Source organism: Saccopteryx bilineata, chromosome 2, assembly GCF_036850765.1.
Source record: "Saccopteryx bilineata isolate mSacBil1 chromosome 2, mSacBil1_pri_phased_curated, whole genome shotgun sequence".
In the NCBI taxonomy this organism is placed as follows: Eukaryota; Metazoa; Chordata; class Mammalia; order Chiroptera; family Emballonuridae; genus Saccopteryx; species Saccopteryx bilineata.
Genome location: NC_089491.1, coordinates 308,226,317 through 308,246,606, shown reverse-complemented (window position 1 = coordinate 308,246,606; position 20,290 = coordinate 308,226,317). Strand labels below are relative to the sequence as shown.

Below are 20,290 nucleotides of genomic sequence, written 5' to 3'. Positions count from 1 at the left end.
GTAGACTTGCTGGGATAGGGAGGGAGTGACTGGTCTTCAAAGCAGGGTGGATATAATGAAGATTTACCATGCTTGGCCAGTAGTGCTACATGGGACATGTCTGCTGACCAGATAACATATTTCACCTTGGAAATCTTCACAGATGCCAGAGTTCTGGAACAGAAAGAGAAGGGCAACATGAGCAGACCTACTTCCTGTGTCTCAGTTTATGACCTACCTTCTCATCTCCAAATTAACGTAAACTCCAATGTCTTAAAATTGTACCAAATAAACATTCTCTGTATTGAAGCTCAGTGACTTAAACATTTTGGCTCACACTGTACACTTTACTTCTACCTTCCTCAACTCCCTTATTCCCATATATTATAAGGGATTTGTGTATGTCTATTTTTATCACTAGACTATTAAGCTCCTTTAAGTACAGAAACTGTGTTTTTCATCCCTGTGTCATTAACACTCTAAATCCCAAAAGCATTCTTTGTTTAGATTGTTACTCCAACAAATAAGCCCCTTGTAATGTTAATGTGCATGTGCAGGATGGAGAGTGATCACAGGAGAACAAAACGTGGCTCGGAGTTATAGCAGAAGTGGTCAAGCAAGGAGGCAAATTCACTTGGGGAAAAAAGCTCCCACTAAAGATGTCTGCTCTCCTCCACTACATATCTGTCTGCTTAGGGGAACCTGCATGTTACCGCTTCTGCTGTACATCAAAGAGTGTGATAGATTCTGCGTCTCGAAGCAGGAGGTTGCCGGTGCCAGCGTAGAAGATCTCATCACAGTTGGGCACCTGAACTTTTTTGGTGATTTCATTCTTCAGATTCTTGATCAGAAGCTGAAATGAGCATTACATTGGAGTTTAAGAGAAGCATGTGTATGTAAGATGAAAACAGCTGACAATGTACCTCACCATTGTTCCTTAGTTTCAATAGATAACCCTCAACCATTGTTCCTTAGTTTCAATAATTAAAGTTTTTTTTCTCTTTTTATTTTCCTGTCCAGGTCAATCAGCAGTCTAGATAGACTCTCCAACCAGATTCTCTCCACAGGCCCTGATATCTCTTTTTATTTTCAATTGAAATACCCTCAGAAGTCCAACTAAAGTCTTAATTCCTCAATCAGCTACAGAGAGAGAGAATAGTACTTCTGGCCTTAAATTTATTAAATATTCTCTTGAGAAAGCTTTGTTTATCTTGTTTAGGACCTGTTACATTTTATATATCAATGGAGGTAGTAGAATAAGAAGGAGGGTCAACTCTTCAGCCCACCTTTCAAATTTGATGTTGTCTCCTATGATGTCAAGAGTGATTTTAGTTTGGTTCTTAAGACCAGGGCCACAATAACTCAATCAAATAACTTTTAAGGCCATTTTTTCCAACAAGGGGACTAGAGTAGACTAAGGATATAGGTAGAGCTAATACACAAGGATCACAGCTACCCAGAGGAGAGTAAGGGAAAAAATGCTATTTTCTGTAATACAAAAACCACTGCCACCACACTCCCCTAATTAGTTTCCCCTTTTAGTCTTAACTTACCGAGTGCATCCTATCTAGGACAGCAAACCGATTTCGAGCTACCCAAACGGCTGTTAAGCCCGAGGATCGTTTCCCTTCAGGAGCTGAGAAGAAAGGGCGGGAGCATGTGGTGAGCCGCTGGCAGGTGACAGAATCAGGTGCCATGGAGCTGCCAGTCTTGCTGGCTGTTATGTTGGCTTTGCCAGTTCAGCTGCTTCATAACTAATTCAGCCATAACTGGGGGCTATTGTCAGTGACTTTTCCCCACTAGTCCCCTCCAAACTCCAACGTCCACCCCTGCCAAGCCTCCTTTCCCTAAGCAAGTGACTGTATTTCAGCCAACACCATGTACCGGCAGACAGACTGCCCATCTTGGAAGATAGCACACTCCATCAAGCTAACGAGCAGGGCCTCGCTGGCCAAGCTGTGGCACACTGTGAGCAGCCTGTCAGTGTCATAGGACCTCCTGTCTCAACAAGCTAGAGCAGAGATAGAGCACCCTCCCTAGGATGCAGCTGCTCTGCTGCTTTTAACATGCAAATGTAGACTTCCTAATAAAACAGGGTGGGCCAGAGCGCTCCCAACAAAATCTATGCTGGGGAGTATTTAGCACCAAGCTGTTGCTCCATAAATGTCTACTATCATTCTCATTACCCTGAAGAAACTTACAAAATGTCCCTCAGTTCCCAAACATTTTACTGGCTAACAGAATTCTGAAGGGCACTCCATTCCCTGGAAAACTTCAAGGAAGATACACCAAAAGTTGTGTGGCAATATTCTTTTATCTATTAGTATCAACAGAAAACTGGACAGAATGTGCAGGCCAGCCTCGCTTTGTATATCTCTGGCACCTGGGGGACAGGCTATTTACAAAGCTAATTCTTAGGACAACCAACACTCCCACTTTCTGGGTGCCGGGGAATATCACTCAGGTTTTTGCTCTTCTTCATCTCTGCTAACATTGCAATGCACCTTTACTCCTTTATGAATTATCTCTTTCAAAAGATGGAGAAGAGAAAGTAAAAGTGGCAAGAAGACAAAACTGAGATATCTTAACTTCACTCATTATAAACACATGGGGAAAAAAGCAGGGGGGAGGGTAGGGAGAGACCAAACCACTAAATTCAGTCAAAAATGGCTTAACTGTCTATGGCCATACCACCCTGAACACACCCGATCTCGTCAGAAATGGCTTAACTGATTTATTTACAGGAGAGGCTTTGATTTATGGATACCAAAGACATAGGTTTCCTATTTTCTTGCTCTAACTACACTTAAGAGAGTGAATTATATTAGCAGCAACAACAACACAGTGGCAACCACAACAGGGACAAAGCTAGCAAAATATTTCTCAGAAATTTGTCGATGGGGTCTAAACTATCATAAAAGTATGTTGGTAAGATAAGGAGCCGGCTTGGCCTGTGGCGGCACAGTGGACAGCGTGTCGACCTGGAATGTTGAGACTGCCAGTTTGAAACCCTGGTTAAGGCACATACGACAAGCAACAAGCAAGTAAAGAACAACTAAAGTGAGTTAATACTTCTTGCTTGCTGCTCCACTTCCTGTAACATCGATAAATAAAAAATTTTAGAACAAGGGAGGAGTGGAGATCCAAGGAATAAATCTGATGTTTAAACCAACTGGCGGAAGGGAACTGAAAGGAGCATTAGCAAGACTCAAATCTATTCCGATAATGTTTTGTCAGCAAGTTCTAATAGTAAAAACATCAACAAGATATGGTGGTGATGGAAGAGGTAGGCAGGGGTCTCAGCTGGATCCTGGGATCCCTGGTGGAATGTGGGGCCGTTAGCAGTCTCATCTTTCTGACGTGCAAAAGGAAGCAGAGGATCTGGATGTGGATGGCGGAGCATAAATCCCTAGTCCCAGGACAGAGACATTGCAAGATTGGAACCACATTTTTAAATAAATGAAATTACCAGGGTGAATGTCATCTCAGCTGACAATAAACTAGGATAACATGCTGTGCTGAAAGAAAAAATGGAGTTTCTAATAACCAAATTATAAAATATATATATCTAGCTGGAGTAATAAAATGGAGGAGGGACATGAATATTTCACACCACAGTCGCCTGTGATGCAATTGTCAGTGCCACCTGCCACAGCCGTGAGTGATGTGGCCACAGCCTGGAGTGGAATGGGAAACATTCAAAGAGGAGCAATGATGTGGGAGAGTAGAGCTGGAAGTAGAGTGGGGTAGATAAACAGAACACATACCATCGGGATTCTGAGAGTCAGCATCCTTGGGAATGGTGTACAGGTCATAAGTACTATTCTCTAAATTGCTGGCTCTCTGTAGAAGGGAGAATTAAATTGTTAGTGAGAGGCATCCAAGATACCAGTGTATTCTGACAGAGAAAAGAGTATGATTATAAAGACCACATGAGCCTGACCTGTGGTGGCGCAGTGGATAAAGCGTCGACCTGGAAATGCTGAGGTTGCCGGTTCGAAACCCTGGGCTTGCCTGGTCAAGGCACATATGGGAGTTGATGCTTCCAGCTCCTCCCTACCTTCTCTCTCTGTCTCTCTCTGTCTCTCCTCTCTCTCTCTCTCTCTCCCTTTCTCTCTCCTCTCTAAAATGAATAAATAAAAAATTAAAAAAAAAATAAAGACCACATGAAACTACACTTTTCTCACCCTTCACCCAGATGGCATTTGAATGTCTCCACAGCTAAAACTTATAGGGCTGTTGCCAAAGAACTCAGCATTCCTGTCACTTCATTTTTTTCTACTTCATTTAAAAAAAAAGATTTTATTTATTCATTTGAGAGAGAGAGAGAGAAAGAGAGAGAGAGAGAAAGAAGGGAGGAGCAAGAAGCATTGATTCCCATATGTGTCTTGACCAGGCAAGCCCAGGATTTTGAACCAGCAACCTCAGCGTTCCAGGTTGATGCTTTATCCACTGCGCCACCACAGGTCAGGCCTGTCACTTAATTTTTTAAGTTATTATTATTTTTCTCTCTCTTAAGATTTTATTTATTCACTTTAGAGAGGAGAGAGAGAAGTGGGAGAGGAGCAGGAAGCATCAACTCCCATATGTACCTTGACCAGAGGTTTGAAATAGTGACCTCAGTGTTCCAGGTCGATGCTCTATCCACTGCACCAGCACAGGTCAGGCACTTCATTTTTTCTTAATCTTCCAAAGATGCAGATATTATTTGAATGAAAGCAAGGATTGCTCTCTATTCCACAAATTAACAAACTAAGACCCCAATATTCCAGTACACCACCCGAGATACATATCAATTTAAATGTCTGTCTTAAGAAGAAAAAGACCTCAAAACAAAGACATTAAAGAAAACTGCCAGCCCTGGACAGTGGCCCAGTGGATAGAGCATCAGCCCAGTATATGAAAGTCCTGGATTTGATTCCCAGTCAGGGCACACAGGAGAAGCGACCATCTGCTTCTCCCCCACTTCCCTTACCCCATCTCTCTCTCTTCCCCTCCTGTAGCCAGTGGCTTAATTGGTTTGAGCATGGCTTCGGGCACTGAGGAGAGCTCTGTTGGAGAGCAGTAGCCTCAGGTGCTAAAAATAGCTAAATATTCGAGCACCATCCCCAAATGGGTTTGTTGAAATCCCAGTTGGGTGCATCTCCTCCCCTTACCTAAAAAAAAAAAAAGGGGGGGGGGAATTGCCAAGGGGAAGATATGAGATTGTTAGATATTGAAAAAGGAATGGGACCCTGGCCGGTTGGCTCAGCGGTAGAGCGTCGGCCTAGCATGCGGAGGACCTGGGTTTGATTCCTGGCCAGGGCACACAGGAGAAGCGCCCATTTGCTTCTCCACCCCTCCGCTGCGCTTTCCTCTCTGTCTCTCTCTTCCCCTCCCGCAGCCAAGGCTCCACTGGAGCAAAGATGGCCCGGGCGCTGGGGATGGCTCTGTGGCCTCTGCCTCAGGTGCTAGAGTGGCTCTGGTCGCAACATGGCGACGCCCAGGATGGGCAGAGCATCGCCCCCTGGTGGGCAGAGCGTCGCCCCTGGTGGGCATGCCGGGTGGATCCCGGTCGGGCGCATGCGGGAGTCTGTCTGACTGTCTCTCCCTGTTTCCAGCTTCAGAAAAAAAAAAAAAAAGGAATGGGATTAAACACTAGAAGGCAAACACAGGTTTCATTCTTTTTAACTTGACAACCAGGTCTCTGAAATTGGAATGTCATTTCTTTTTTTGAATTGTATGGCAAGGAATGAGGATGATTTCTATTTGATGACCCTAAAAGAAACTACACTGAAAGGAACACCTCGCAAGATCAGCTCTACTATTTTCACTCAAATGGAGGGGTCAACATAAGCATCTCTTTTCCTTAAGATACAGCCCTAAATATTCTCTAAAATTACTCATGCCTGACCAGGTGGTGGCACAGTGGATAGAGCATTGGGCTGGGATGCGGAAGGACCCAGGCTCGAGACCCCGAGGTTGCCAGCTTGAGTACGGGCTCATCTGGTTTGAGCAAAGCTCACCAGCTTAGACCCAAGGTTGATGGCTCGAGCAAGGGGTTACTCGGTCTGCTGAAGGCCCGCGGTCAGGGCACATATGAGAAAGCAATCAATGAACAACTAAGGTGTCGCAATGAGAAACTAATAATTGATGCTTCTCATCTTTCCGTTCCTGTCTGTCTGTTCCTGTTTATCCCTCTCTCTGTCTTTGTAAAAAAAAAAAAAAACAAAACCCCTAAAATTACTCATAAGGGTCATTCATCTTGATGCTCCACTAAAGTTCAGAAGGTGTTAGTCTTATGAAAGATACAAGTTCACAAATCCTTAACATGTTTCTGACAACAGAAGCCTACTTGGTTTGAGTATCTGTTTTGTGTTAGTTCCCTCAAAAGAACCATTAAACAACTTCTAAGACTATATTAAAGAATCATATGGCATGAGAAAGAAACCTATGGGAAATGGAGATGTCCTAGGAGCACTCAATGGTTACTTACTGTACACAGTAAGACTGCATTTTCTGCTGGATTGTAAGACATATTGAACACTGGAAACTTGGAACCACTAAAAATATATACAGAAAAAAAGAGAAAATATGAAAGAGGCATAAGGATGGAAGTAATTATTCCTACACCTTCTACTTACTTAATCTTTACACATATGCTTATCATTTTTATAATCAGAGATAAAAGTAAATATTACTGCATGTATTCTCTTCCTTCCCTTAAGGCTTGGGGACTTCCTATCTCAGTTTTGAGCAAACAAGTTTTTTTTAAAAAGCAAACCCTACTACAAGTCAAATTATTCAATGGAGGGTAGAGTTAGCTCTATTGTACTAAGTGGGATTGGTTCTCCTTGGGTACAAATTCCTACACATAACTGCAGTGGACACCATAGTTAACATAAGGTGATTTGTCTCTAGTTAATTTCTCCTGTTCACATAAATCCATCTTTTTATTGTAGTCATGCTAGAGGGTCATTATCAAGCCCTCATGCCAAAGTTTGCCACCATGAATGTTTTAAGCATGACGATGCAGCTGGCTTTCTTAGAGGACAGTTCCTTTAGCCAGGCATCCCAGAGGTTACCACATCTTCAGTGTTAAAGAGTTTCCAGAAACACATTTCTAGTTTAGAGTTGCATGTATTTTATTAGAAAGCAAGAAGACTGACAGAAAATGCCAAATAAAGGCAAAAAGGCCTATCATCAAGTTAGGCTACTCTCTACCAGGAAGCTTTCTCTGGTTTGCAAGACAGCAGGCAAAGTGTGGCTGTATGACTTCATATCCACAAGGCGTGAACATTCTCAGCAGGGGAACTCTATTCCCCTCATGGCTACTTCCTTGCCCACCATGCTCGCGGGGGTTAAACTGAGCAGCCTTAGGCAATGTGGGTTCAATCTGTGACAGGAGATGAGATCCAAAATGTTGTTAAAAAGACAGTTCAGTGTGTGGGCTTGTGTCATGGTGACAGATGAGAGGGTTTGAGGAGAAAAACAAGTCTGATTTACCTCCGCAACTGCATCACAGCTACATCTTTAGAGCTGTTGAAATCCAACTGACGTAAGAATCGGTCCTTGACGTAATGCAGCATATTGCCGTGAACTGCATAGGCTGGCCTTTCCCGTTCCAGTTTAAACACAATCATGCCACCATCATGGCCTGGGACACAGGGAGAAGAGAGGAAAGAATCAGCTATAAGTGACAAGAAAAGCTGGAAATGGTAAATAAATAAGGAGAAGGATTATATATGTATGCTAAAAACAAAATTAAGACAACTAAATGCATCCTTTATTTGTCCAAATTATGATTCCTGGACTCTTTATTTAAATAAATTTTTGTGAATCCTTTCCTAATACATAAGTCCTCCATGTGGTTGATAGGTTTTACAACTTTAAGCAAAATGATGTATAATGAAACCAATTTTACCATAGGTTAATTGATATAAAAACAGAAATTAAGTTCCTATGTCTATGGCTATGGCATCTTAACATTTGAGGATTGGCTGTACACTATCATACTGCTACATTTAGATATGCCCTCCTTTGTGTTCTCCTAACACTCTGTACAAACCTCCATCACTGCACTTATCCTACACTACAACTGTATAGGTCTATCACCCCCATGATGCCATGAACTCCCTGAAGGCAGAAATTACAATAATTTCCATCTTTCCCTAATCCCTAGCTTATAGTAAGAACATAAACATATTTATTTGCTGAACAAATAAATACTAGTTTTAAAAGCCTTTGTGGTTCTGTTTTAAAAAAGCCAGACCGTGTCACTTCATATGGCTTTCCATTCAGAGTAACATGCACAATCTGGACTGGTCTTACCTCCCATCCTTAGCCTCTTTCTCACTGTGCTCCTACTGGCATGTTCTTCAAACATGCTCAGTATCCCTCGTATCATGGTCTTTGCCAGTCCCCATACGCACTGCTTTCTTTCTCCTTACTTTTCCTTAACTCTTCTTCAAAGCATGTTTCACTATACAATGTTTTATATATTTAATGCTTTATGTTCTACCTGCCTTGATTGCAAATAAAAGTCCCATCAAGTGAGGGACATTGTTTTATGCTATAACACCAGCATCCAAACTAAGGCCTCACACTTAGAATATATTTGCTAAATGAATGAATAAAGCCAGCTTCTAGCTCCCAAGTCTGAGAACTCCAAATGTCAAGTATTAGCCTCCTAGGAACTAATGGGCTTTATTGTTAAATCGCTCTTGGTGAAGACAGAACACTGACAATACTACTCCAAAAAGATAAGAGGGGAAAAAAACAACCTCAATTATACAGCTCTGAGAATTCTATTTTTCCTTGTCATTTTACCATGAATTTATTGGAGACAAAGATAATGGAGAAACATTCTGAAGCCGTTTTTTCTCCCCCAAGTCTTATAAACTGAACTAAAACAGTGAAACAAACAAACAAAAGAGAAGATACAGCCCTTACCTGCTGCAAAGAGGTTAAGGTTGGGGTGGGCAGCTAGGACCCAGAAACGATCATGGTCCCTGCGGAAGGTCTGAACCCCAGTCCTAGGGAAATAAAAGGTGGACAAAGAAAGATATTAACTTCTGAGGAATCTTCAGCCTATCGAATAGAAGAGTATTGAGTGGGAAGCCAGCAGGCTGATTTATATCAGGAACATTACTATACTGCATATTCTACATAGAAGTAGTTTATGATAAATTCTAACAAAACACAGAGAGAAGAAACTCCAAACTGACACTATATTTTGATACTTAATTTTCCCCTACTCATCATAATTTTCTACTACACTGCTTTCATTTCATGTATTATTTTTTCTGGCTACAGAAAAACATGCTTAAATTTAGAGAAATAAAAGAATATATATGCAAATTTCTGTTTGACGTAAAATTTGTAAATGCTGGCTGATCTCTAGATCCCTTCAGGTTTTCATGATAGAGGTATACGTTGTTTCATCGAGCTTCACTGTACTGTGCATTGCAAATATTGCGTTTTTAACAAACTGAATGTTTGTGGCAACCCAGCGTCAAGCAAGTCTTTTGGCACCATTTTTCTAACAGGCTCAGATAGATGGTGGTTAATATAACTTTATATGTACTGGGAAACCAAAAGATTTGTGTGACTTGCTGCATTGCCATATTTACTCAATTGTGGTAGTCTGAAACTGAACCTACAATATCTCTAAGGTATGCCTGTACATTATCTGACTTCTCTACATGCTGAAGACAATGAGAAAAAAACATAAATATTCTAATCTAATTTTTAAAAAGAGAGGGGGTAAGAGAAAGAAAGGGGCTTTCCCTGGGTTTGGAACCCAAAGATCTAATCCCCTTACCGCTTAGACATATCCCAGACTCTGATACTCTTGTCCTCAGAATTGCTGAGGATCAACTCTTGGCGAGGGTGGAAGACAGCACAAGACACGTTGTTGTAATGGCCTCGGCAGGTATCAACTTCCCATGCCTTTGATTCTGAAGGACAAAAAAGAGTGAGGTAATCACAACTCCCTACTCCTATAATTTGGTATTTGGAACTTTGAGATCCTCTAACCAAATGCCATGTATACTACAAAGTGCAAAATTAGCAACTTCTTTCTAATAGGGCAATTTCCTTCATTCAAACCTCTGAATCTTGTATTTGTTTGTTCTTTCATTTTGATCTTCCTTTCAGTTACAGCACTTCTTCTTTATCACCACTCTAACCCTGTTTTACTTGTCACTAGCTATCATTAGAGAATAAATATACACCCTGTATGGCAGTTTTCTGTTTTAGTTACCACTGTATTTTCAGAGCCTTGAAAAATGACTAGTACAAAGTAGATAATTAATAGATATTTGTTGGAGTGACAACAGAGGACTGGTAGTATGAGCGATCCCCTTGGTCTCTCCTCTTGAAGTTTCAACAATCGAATAGCTATAATTCAACAAAGGATTCCCTGCTTAATGCACAAATATGTCTGAGAGATCTGAACATTGAACATCTAAAGATGGGCAAGTGGGAGTGAACTGGGTGGGGAACCAAAATGGGGGAAAAGCTGAGAGGAGCCACAGATGCAGCCCTACAACCAGCTCACTGAGGAGCTCAGCCTAGAGCGGGGAGGAGTCAGGTTGTGGCTGATGCTCCCTTCAGCTGGGAGGAGCAAAGAGATTTAGTGAGCAGTCCTGCAGAAGTGAGCAGTATAAGCTATGGCTGAGCCCAGTGACCAGTACGAGCTATAGCTAAACCCAATACCAGGCAGGGATGAAGCCCAGAGGTCTGGCCTCAGTTATCTGACAATCAGTATTCCAGAGAGAGAGAGACAAAACCACAGAGACTAGCCACTCCTTAATCTTCCAGAGCTTGCCTCCCTTCTCTACCCATTGTGTCAGGTGGCAAAACATATTATCTGCAAACCTGAGAACTGGTACTACAGAATCACTTTCTTCCCTGAGCAATGGGTGTACTCTGTAACTAATCCCAGGTCTGGGTGGAGGCATGAGGGAATGCTGCAGAGGTACACTGGTCATCATTGCCATGAGGGCAAAGCAACAAAAGAGATGGCCAGGTTCCCACAGCTCACCCTACCTGCATACATCACAGCTACACTGCTGATACTGTCTGGTTGCAGAGAAACAATACTGAAATTTCACAGATTTGGGGCCACACTGCATACCACGTTTCCCTGTGGCATAGATCCCCTGGGTCCAGGATGACTGGATCACAGAGAGGCACCCACCATCCCAGGAAGCACAGTTCAATTTCCAGAGAACAAGAGAGCTAACATACTTGTGATTAGCCTGACCAGGAGGTAGCGCACTGGATAGAGTATTAGAATGGGATACTGAGGACCCAGGTTTGAAACCTTGAGGTTGCCAGCTTGAGTGCAGCTAAGCTGGCTTGAGTGCAAGCTCACCAGCTTGAGCGCAGGGTCACTGGCTTGAGCGTGGGATCATTGATATGACCCCATGGTCACTGGCTTAAACTCAAAGGTCACTGGCTTGAAGCCCAAGGTCACTGGTTTGAGGCCAAGGTCGCTGGCTTGAGCAAGGGGTCACTTGCTCTGCTGTAATCTTCTGGTCAAGGAACATATGAGAAAGCAGTCAATGAATAACTAAGGTGCTGCAATGAAGAAGTGATGTTTCTCATCTCTCTCCCAGTGTGTCTGTGCCTGTCTGTCTGTATCTCTAGCTTAAAAAAATAAAAAACTTGTGATTCAGTACCACCTACTAAAAAAACAAAAGAAATACTTCTTCTTAGCAATCTACTAGAGCAGTAGTAGGTACCTAAACAGAATGAATCTATGAAATACCATGAATAACTGAAGTAAAAAGGCAGCTCAGAAATAAAATGAAAAATCTCCAGAAAACAAACTTAAAGACATGGAAATACACGACTTAAATGACAAAAATTCAAGATTGCAGTTCTGAAAATACTCAGTAAGATGTAAGAAGACATAGTTAGGCAATTAAATGAGCTCAGAAAACAAATCAAATAAACAAAACAAGTACTTTACCAAAAAGATTGAAACTTAAAAAAAAGAACTGAACAGATTCTGGAGCTCAATTAAAAAAAATTAATCTCAATTAAAGAAAATCAAGAATGAACTTATAAGCAAAGAAAATAGAGCTGACTAGATGGAGGAAAGAATAAGTGATATTGAAGATAGAAATCTAGACATGATACAGAGGAAAGAACTCTACGAAAACTATCTGACTCCATCAGCAAGAGCATTATAAGAAAAGGCATACCAGAGAGAGGGAGAAGGGAACAGAAAGCCTATTGAAACAGTTGATGAAAACATTCCAAATCTATGGGAAGAGTTGGATCCTCAAATCCAAGAAGCAAATCGAAGACCTATTACCTCAAGCCAAAAAGGTCTTCTCCAAGGCACACTGTATTAAAACTGTCAAAAATTAATGACAAAGAGCCTGGCCAGGCGGTGGCGCAGTGGATAGAACGTTGGACTGGGATGTGGAGGACCCAGGTTCGAGACCCCGAGGTTGCCAGCTTGAGCGCGAGCTCATCTGGTTTGAGCAAAAACCCACCAGCTTGAACCCAAGGTAGCTGGCTCCAGCAAGGTGTTACTCGGTCTGCTGAAGGCCCACGGTCAAGGCACATATGAGAAAGCAATCAAATAACAACTAAGGTGTTGCAACGTGCAATGAAAAACTAATGATTGATGCTTTTCTCATCTCTCTCCGTTCCTGTCTGTCCCTGTCTATCCCTCTCTCTGACTCACTCTCTGTATCTGTAAAAAAAAAAAATTAATGACAAAGAAAAAATTCTCAAGGCAGCCAGAAGAAAGTAACCTATAAAGGAAAGCCCATTAGGTTATCATTGAACTTCTCAGCAGAAACTCTACAAGCTAGAAGAGAGTGGAACCAAATATGCAAACTACTGAATGAGAAAAAATCGTCAGTCAAGAATAATATCATATATACAGCAAAGCTATCTTTTAGATATGAAGGAGAAATAAAGACTTTTCCAGACATACAGAAGCTCTATTGTAGGAAATACTTAAGGGGGTTATTCTACCTGAAACAAAACTATGAGTAAGATCACCAACAAACTTACAACATAAACAAGGCTAATTTGTGATAACAAAAACATAAAAGGGAGCCTTGGCTAGTTTGTTCAGTGGATAGCGCATTGGCCCAGCACGCAAACATCCCAGGTTTGATCCCCACCAAGGGCACACTTGAAAAGCAACCATCTGCTTCTCTTCCCCTCCTTCTCCCCTTTCTCTTTCTTATCCCCTCTCACAGCTAGTGGCTCGATTGGTTTGAGTGTTGGTCCTGGATGCTGAGGATAGCTCGGTTGATTTGAGCATCGTCCCTAGATGGGGGGTGGCTGAATAAATCCCATCAGGGCACATGCAGGAGTCTATCTCCCTTCCTCTCACTTAAAAAAATAGTAACATAAAAGGGGAGAGGGTACAGGTCTGAATTTGCAAAAGAGGATGGAGATCAGGTGTATTCAAAAGGAAAAAAAATTCTGTATATATGAAACTTTCTTTTTATAAACCTAGTGGTAACTACACATAAACAACCCAAATCTGAGACACAACCTAAAAAGAGGAAACAGAACAAAAATGCAGAAACACAAAGGAAAAGAACTGGTAGAGGCACAGAGCTACCAGAAAACAAAAGATAAAATGGCTATAGGATATTATCATACATTGATAATCATCACCCTAAATGTACATGGACTGAATTCACCCATAAAAAGGCACAGAGTAGCAGATTGGATCAAAAAACAAAATCCAACCATATGCTGCATTCAGCAGACACGTGAAAGCTGCAAAGACAAAGATAGATTCCAAGTGAAAGGGTGGAAAATGATTGCCCAAGCAAACAGCATCCCCAGTAAAGGAGGTGTAGCCATACTTGTTCCTGACAAAATAGATTTCAAAATAACAAAGGTAAAAAAAAAAAAGATGGACATTTTATAATGATAAAAGGGACAGACACTATATCAAGAAGACGTAACACTTCTCCATATACTATATATGAACCCAGTCAGGGAGCACTAAAATAAATAAAGCAACTACTAACAGAACTAAAGGGAGAAACAAAGCCCTGGCTGGTTAGTTCAGTCAGTTAAGAGTGTTGTCTCAAAATGATAAGGCTGCAGGTTTGATTCCAGGTCAGGGAACATATGGGAAGCAACCAAGGAATGCATGACTGAGTGTAACAACAAATGAATGCTTTCCTTCCCCCTCCCTTCTCTATCTCTCTTCCTCTCTCTGTCTCTCTAAAAAGCAACAAAAATTAAGCCCTGGCCGCATAGCTTGGTTGGTTGGAGCATTGTTCCAGAGTGCAAAGTTTGCAGGTTCGATTTCCCAGACAAGGCACATATAGGCAGCTTAAAAAAAAAATTTATAGAACATTTCATCCCAGAACATTGGATTGTACATTCTTCTCCAGTGCACAAGGAATATTCTCTCTTTTTTAAAAAATTAATTTTACAGAGGGGAGGGAGAGAGAAAGAGGAAGGGAAAGAGGAGCAGGAAGCTTCCTTCAACTCCAGTATGTGCCTTGACCAGGCAAGCCCAGGATTTTGAACCAGCAACCTCAGCGTTGCAGGTTGATGCTTTATTCACTGCACCACTACATACAGGTCAGGACAAAATATTCTCAAAGACAGACCATATGTTGGGTCACAAATCTAATTTCAACAAATTTAAGAAGACTGAAATCATACCAAGTACATTTTTTACCACACTGCTTTGAAATTAGAAATCAACTGCAAAAAGAAACAAAGAAACCAACAAATATGTGGAGATTGAACAACTTACTATTAAAAAATGACCGGGTCAGCCCTGGCTGGTTGGCTCAGTGGTAGAGTGGTGGCCTACCATGTGGAAGTCTCGAGTTCAATTCCCGGTCAGAGCACACAGGAGAAGTGACCATCTGCTTCTCCACCTCTCTTCCCCTCCTGTCTTTCTCTCTCTCTCTTCCCCTCCCACAGCTAAGGCTCCATTGGAGCAAAAGTTGGCCCGGGCACTGAGAATGGCTCCATGGCCTCCGCCTCAGGCACTAGAATGGCTCTGGATGCAACAGAGCAATGGCCCAGATGGGCAGAGCATTGGCCCAGATGGGCAGAGCATTGGCCCCTAGTGGGCTTGTCAGGTGGATCCTGGTCGGGTGCATGCAGGATTCTGTCTCTCTGCCTCCTTACTTCTCACTTCAGAAAAAAAAAAAATTGGGCCAAAGAAGAAATAAAAAGTGAGATAAAAGGATATATAGAGCCTGACATGTGGTGGTGCAGTGGATAAAGCATTGACCTGGAATGCTGAGGTCGCTTTGAAACTCTGGGCTTGCCCAGTCAAGGCACATATAAGAAGCAACTACTATGAGTTGATGCTTCCCACTCCCTCCCTTCACTCTATCCTCTCTCTCTTTAAAACAAACAAATAAGATATATAGAGACAAATGGGAATGACAATACGGCTTATCACAACTTCCAGGATGCAGTAATAAGAGGGAAGTTTATATTGATTACAGACCTATCCCAAGAAAGAAATCTCAAGTAAACAACCTAATATAAGATCTTAAAGAACTAGAAAAAGAACAAATGTAACCCAAAGTAGAAGAAAGAAAATAATAAAAATTAGAGCATAACTGTAGAGAATAAAGAGACTATACAAATCATACAACAAAGAGTTCTTTGAAAAGATTAATAAAATTGACAAACCACTGGCTAGACTAAGGATAAAAAAATAGACTTAATCAGAATGAGTCTTAATCAGAAATGAAAAGAGAAGTGACCACAGATATTACAGATATAAAGGATCATATTAGAAAACGATGAAAGACTATATGCCACCAAATTCAATAACCTAGAAGAAATGAGTAAGTTCCTAGAAAGATATAAGCTCCCTAGACTGAATCATGAAGAACTGAAAACTCTAAATAGACTGATCAACAGTGAAGAAATTGAAACAACCATAAAAAAAAAACCAAACAAAAAACCCAACAAACCCCAAAAACCCCCAAAATAAAAGTACAGGACCAGATTGCTTCACTAGTGAATTCTACCAAACATTTAAAGAACATCTAAGACCTATCCTTCTCAAACTTTTCCAAAAATTAAAGAAAAGGTAATACCTTCCTACATATTTTATGAGGTCAACATAACCATAATTACCAAAACCTGGCAAGAATAACATAAGAAAAAACAAAACTACAGACAATATCTCTGATGAATACAGATGTAAAAATCCTAAATAAAATACTAGCAAACTAACTAAAACAATGCATTAGAAAATAATACATCATAATCAAGTAAGGTTCATTCCAGGGGTTCAAGGATGGTTCGACATATGCAAATCGATCAATGTAATTCAGCACATTAATACAACAAAGAATAAAAATCATATCAATAGATGTAGAAAAAGCATTTGATAAGATAACAACATCCATTTATGACTAAAGCACTTCTATACCCATTTTAAAGCACTGAATAAAATGGGTATAGAAGCAAAGTACCTCAACATAATAAAGACCACATATGACATACCCTTAGCCAGTATCAGACTCAATGGTGAAAACTGAAATCTTTTCCTCTAAAATCAGGGACAAGATAAGGATGTGCACTCTCACCACTCTTATTCAACACAGTTCTAGAAGTCCTACCAGAGCAATCAGGGCAAAGAAATAAAAGGCGTCAAAAATGGGAACAAAGAAATAAAAATGTCACTTGTTGCAGGTGACATAATTCCATATATAAAAAGCCCCAAAGACTCCACAAAAAATTTTAGAAACAATAAATTAGTAAAGTTGCAGGATACAAAATCAATGTACAAAAATCTACTCCATTCCTATATACTAACAATAAAATTTAAAAAAAAAGAAAAAAGAGCTTGACCTGTGGTGGTGCAGTGGATAAAAGCATTGACCTGGAACATGGAGGTTGCCAGTTCAAAACCCTGGGCATGCCAGGTCAGGAGTTATATGGGAGTTAATGCTTCCTGGTCCTCCCCCTGCTCCCCACCCACCTCTCAAAAATGAATTAAAAAAAATAAAAAAGAAAATGAAAGAAATAACAAAAACAAAAAAACACAAGAATAAAATACCTGACCCTGGCCAGTTGCTCAGTGGTAGAGCATTGGCCTGGTGTTCAACTCCCAGTCAGGGCACACAAGAGAAGTGACCATCGGCTTTGCTACCCCTTCCCCTTCTCTCTCCCACAGCCATGCCTCAATTTGAGCAAGTTTGGCCCCAGGTGCTGAGAATGGCTCGATGGCCTTGCCTCAGGCACTGAAATAGCTTGGTTGCTGAGCAACAGAGCAGCGGCCCCAGATAGGCAGAGCATCGCCCTGTAGGAGACTTGATGGGTGGATCTCAGTCAGGGCACATGTAGGAGTCTGTCTCTTTGCCTCCCTGCCTCTTAAATAAAAAAAAAAAAAAAAGGAAAAAATACCTAGTAATAAACTTAACAAAGGATGTGAAAGACCTATATACTGAAAACTACAAAGCATTATTAAGAGATTGAAAAAACACAATGAAATGGAAAGATATTCCATGTTCATGATTGGAAGAATCAACATAGTTAAAATGACCCCTTTACCCAAAACAATATAAAGATTTAATGCAATCCCCATCAAAATCCCAATGTCTGTCTGACCTGTGGTGGCACAGTGAATAAAGTGATGCCCTGCAACACTGAGGTCACCAGTTTGAAAACCCCAGGCTTGCCCAGTCAAGGCACACATGGGAGTTGATGCTTCCTGCTCCTCCTTCTGCACCTCTTCTCTCTCAAATGAATAAAATCTTTACAAAAAAAAAAAAAAAAGTGCTGCAATGGATCAAGTGTCGACCTTTGAAACCCCAGGTTTGCCTGGTCAAGGCACATACGAGAAGCAACTACTATCAGTTGATGCTTCCGCCTCTCCCTCAGCCCCTTCTCACTCTCTAAAAAAAAACCATTCCAATGTCATTTAAAAATTTTTTTCTTGATTTTAGAAACAGAGGAAGGAAGTGGGGAGGAGAAAGAAAGAAACATCAGTTTGCTGCTCTACCCACCTCTGAACTCATTGGTTGATTCTTGCAGGTTCCCTGATCAGGGATCAAACCTGCAGCCCTGGCTTCTTGGGACAATGCTCCAACTAACTGAGCTACCCAGCCAAGGCCCAATGTCATTTTTAAATAAACAGAACAAAAAAATTATCTGATTTGTATGAAATCACAAAGGATCCCAAATAGCCAGTGATCCTGAAAAAAAAGAATTAAGCCAGAGTTATCACACTACCTGACTTCAATACAGAGCAATAATAATTAAAACAGCATGACACTGGCAGAAAAACAGAAACACAGAGCAATGAAAGAGAATTGAGAACCCAGAAATAAAACCACATGTATTATCAGCAAATATTTTTTGAAATTTGGAATGTTTAACTCTATAAAGAAATTAGAAAAAAAATAACAGTACAAAAGGGGATGTTTAAGGATGCAATTAAAGGTACTTGTGATTAAATCAAAGTAAGATTAAGAAGCTATAAACATATGGAACAACTGAGCTGCTGGGGCATGGCAACCTCAGTCTCCCTTTCTTCTCGAGAGACCCCCATCAGACAACAGAAGTAAAAATCAATCCAGCAAACTTATTTTATGAGAACTAAATCATGTCAGACCAATTTAATTTCCGCCTGTGACAGAGAGACAGGCCTGGGTGACACAGGGAAGAAATGGATATCAGATACTGTGGCTTCAGCTAAGTCTTTAATTCCAAGCCTACCATAATAGCTGAATCTAAAAACTTAACTGAATTTCTTTTCTTTTCTTTTTATTTATTTATTTAGAGGCAGGGAGGCAGAGACAGACTCCCACATGTACCCTGATGGGAATCCACCCGGTAAACCCACTAGGGGGTGATGTTCTGCCCCTCTGGGGCGTTCTGTTGCTCAGCAACCAAGCTCTCCCACCTGAAGCAGAGGCCATGGGGCCATCCTCATGCCTGGGGCCAACTTGCTCCAATTGAGTCATGGCTGCAGGAGGTGAAGAGATAGACAGAGAAGTGAAAAGGCGAGGTGTGGAGAAGCAGATGGGTACTTTTCCTGTGTGCCCTGACCAGGAACCAAACGTAGGACATACACACGCCAGGTAGATGCTCTACCACTGAGCCAACCAGCCAGGGCCTGAATTCTTCTGGCTAGTGGAAAATGATCTCCAGTAATGGGAAGCAGAGGCTCAGGATCACTTATTCAGTAATGAGGAGGTAAGAAGCTCTTTCCTTTGTGGGACTAAAAGAAAAACATACCCCTCTTCTATCAATATTTACTGAGCAAGCACCTGTCAGGTGACTTGCCCTCCACTAGAAGGCATGCTCCCTATGGTGCTAGCACAGAAGACATGAGATGATGAATCCATTTCCTGTCCTCGTAACTTCTGAGGTTGTGGTGGCCAGCAGAAAGTGGCTTCAATTGTAAAGGCAAATGACCAGGGGCTTAGAAAGAAAGAACCTTTGAAGACAGAAGGCACTGGGGGTAAGTAAGAGCTATAAAGTGGTTGAGAGAATGTAGACTGGGGCAATTTAATTTAGTCCCACCTGCCTTGAATAGGTGACCTCCAGAGACTTCTCCATCTTTGGAATTCTAGTAATGAAGCCATTTTTATAATTTTACAATCTGGATTCTTCTGAATCCAGCCTTTGCTTTTTGTCCCCAATCTGAAAAGAGTTGGTGGAAACGGGGAAAATGGCATTCTGGCTTCCTACCACAACACTGTGAGCCAGTAGGCGTCCCCCAGAAACCTGGGACTGAGTTCATGGGTAGAGAACTGGTGGGGGTGGGTGAGACAAGGGAGCACAGAGGAAGAAAAGAATAAAGAACCCTGGCTAACCTCCCAGGGTTGCTGAAATCCAGGTGATTTATAGTTTTCTCAAATGACCACTCTAACTAAAGATTTTCAGTTCCCAGTATGAAAAATTTACAGGAACTAGGCCACTTTTCTAAAGACCCTAGGGACTGCCAGTATGCCTCCAAGAAAGCCTTGATTCCATCTTGATCTTCAGAAACGTCCCTCTCCCCTGAGACTGATAGAAATTTCTAAAGAATTGAAATGATCCTGCCCATCTAAGAGTCTTGCCAATTTTAGGCTACTGCTATCCTGGGACTTGAGCTGAGTTCTTCCTGTGAATGATGCAGGTCTTCAGGAGCACGTGCCTGGCAGGGCTGTCGGATGTTTGGCAGGGCACCACAAAAGAGTTTGCCTGTCCCAAGCCCCACCCATTGCAGGGGCCAGATTTCATGATGCATGATGGGATATGACTCAGCATGGCATAATAGTAAATAAATAACCCCATGCAGGCCACCAGCCTCCAGCTGCTGTCAGGGGCAGTGTTGCTGGGCAGCATGTTTGAGTTG

At 41.5% G+C, this 20,290-nt stretch overlaps 1 protein-coding gene across 2 annotated transcripts in view; it reads right to left on the bottom strand.

Annotated features, from left to right (window-relative positions):
• Nucleotides 1–20,290, bottom strand: part of COPA (COPI coat complex subunit alpha) — a 63,135-nt gene that overhangs the window by 22,503 nt on the left and 20,342 nt on the right. For both annotated transcript variants that reach the window (XM_066261663.1, XM_066261664.1), the window contains exons 9-16: nucleotides 9,782–9,917; nucleotides 8,911–8,993; nucleotides 7,465–7,615; nucleotides 6,455–6,521; nucleotides 3,747–3,822; nucleotides 1,533–1,615; nucleotides 693–832; nucleotides 68–153 (exon numbers count right to left, since the gene is read on the bottom strand). In XM_066261663.1, coding sequence (XP_066117760.1) covers nucleotides 68–153; nucleotides 693–832; nucleotides 1,533–1,615; nucleotides 3,747–3,822; nucleotides 6,455–6,521; nucleotides 7,465–7,615; nucleotides 8,911–8,993; nucleotides 9,782–9,917 — 822 coding nt within the window. The remainder of the gene's footprint in view (nucleotides 1–67; nucleotides 154–692; nucleotides 833–1,532; nucleotides 1,616–3,746; nucleotides 3,823–6,454; nucleotides 6,522–7,464; nucleotides 7,616–8,910; nucleotides 8,994–9,781; nucleotides 9,918–20,290) is intronic.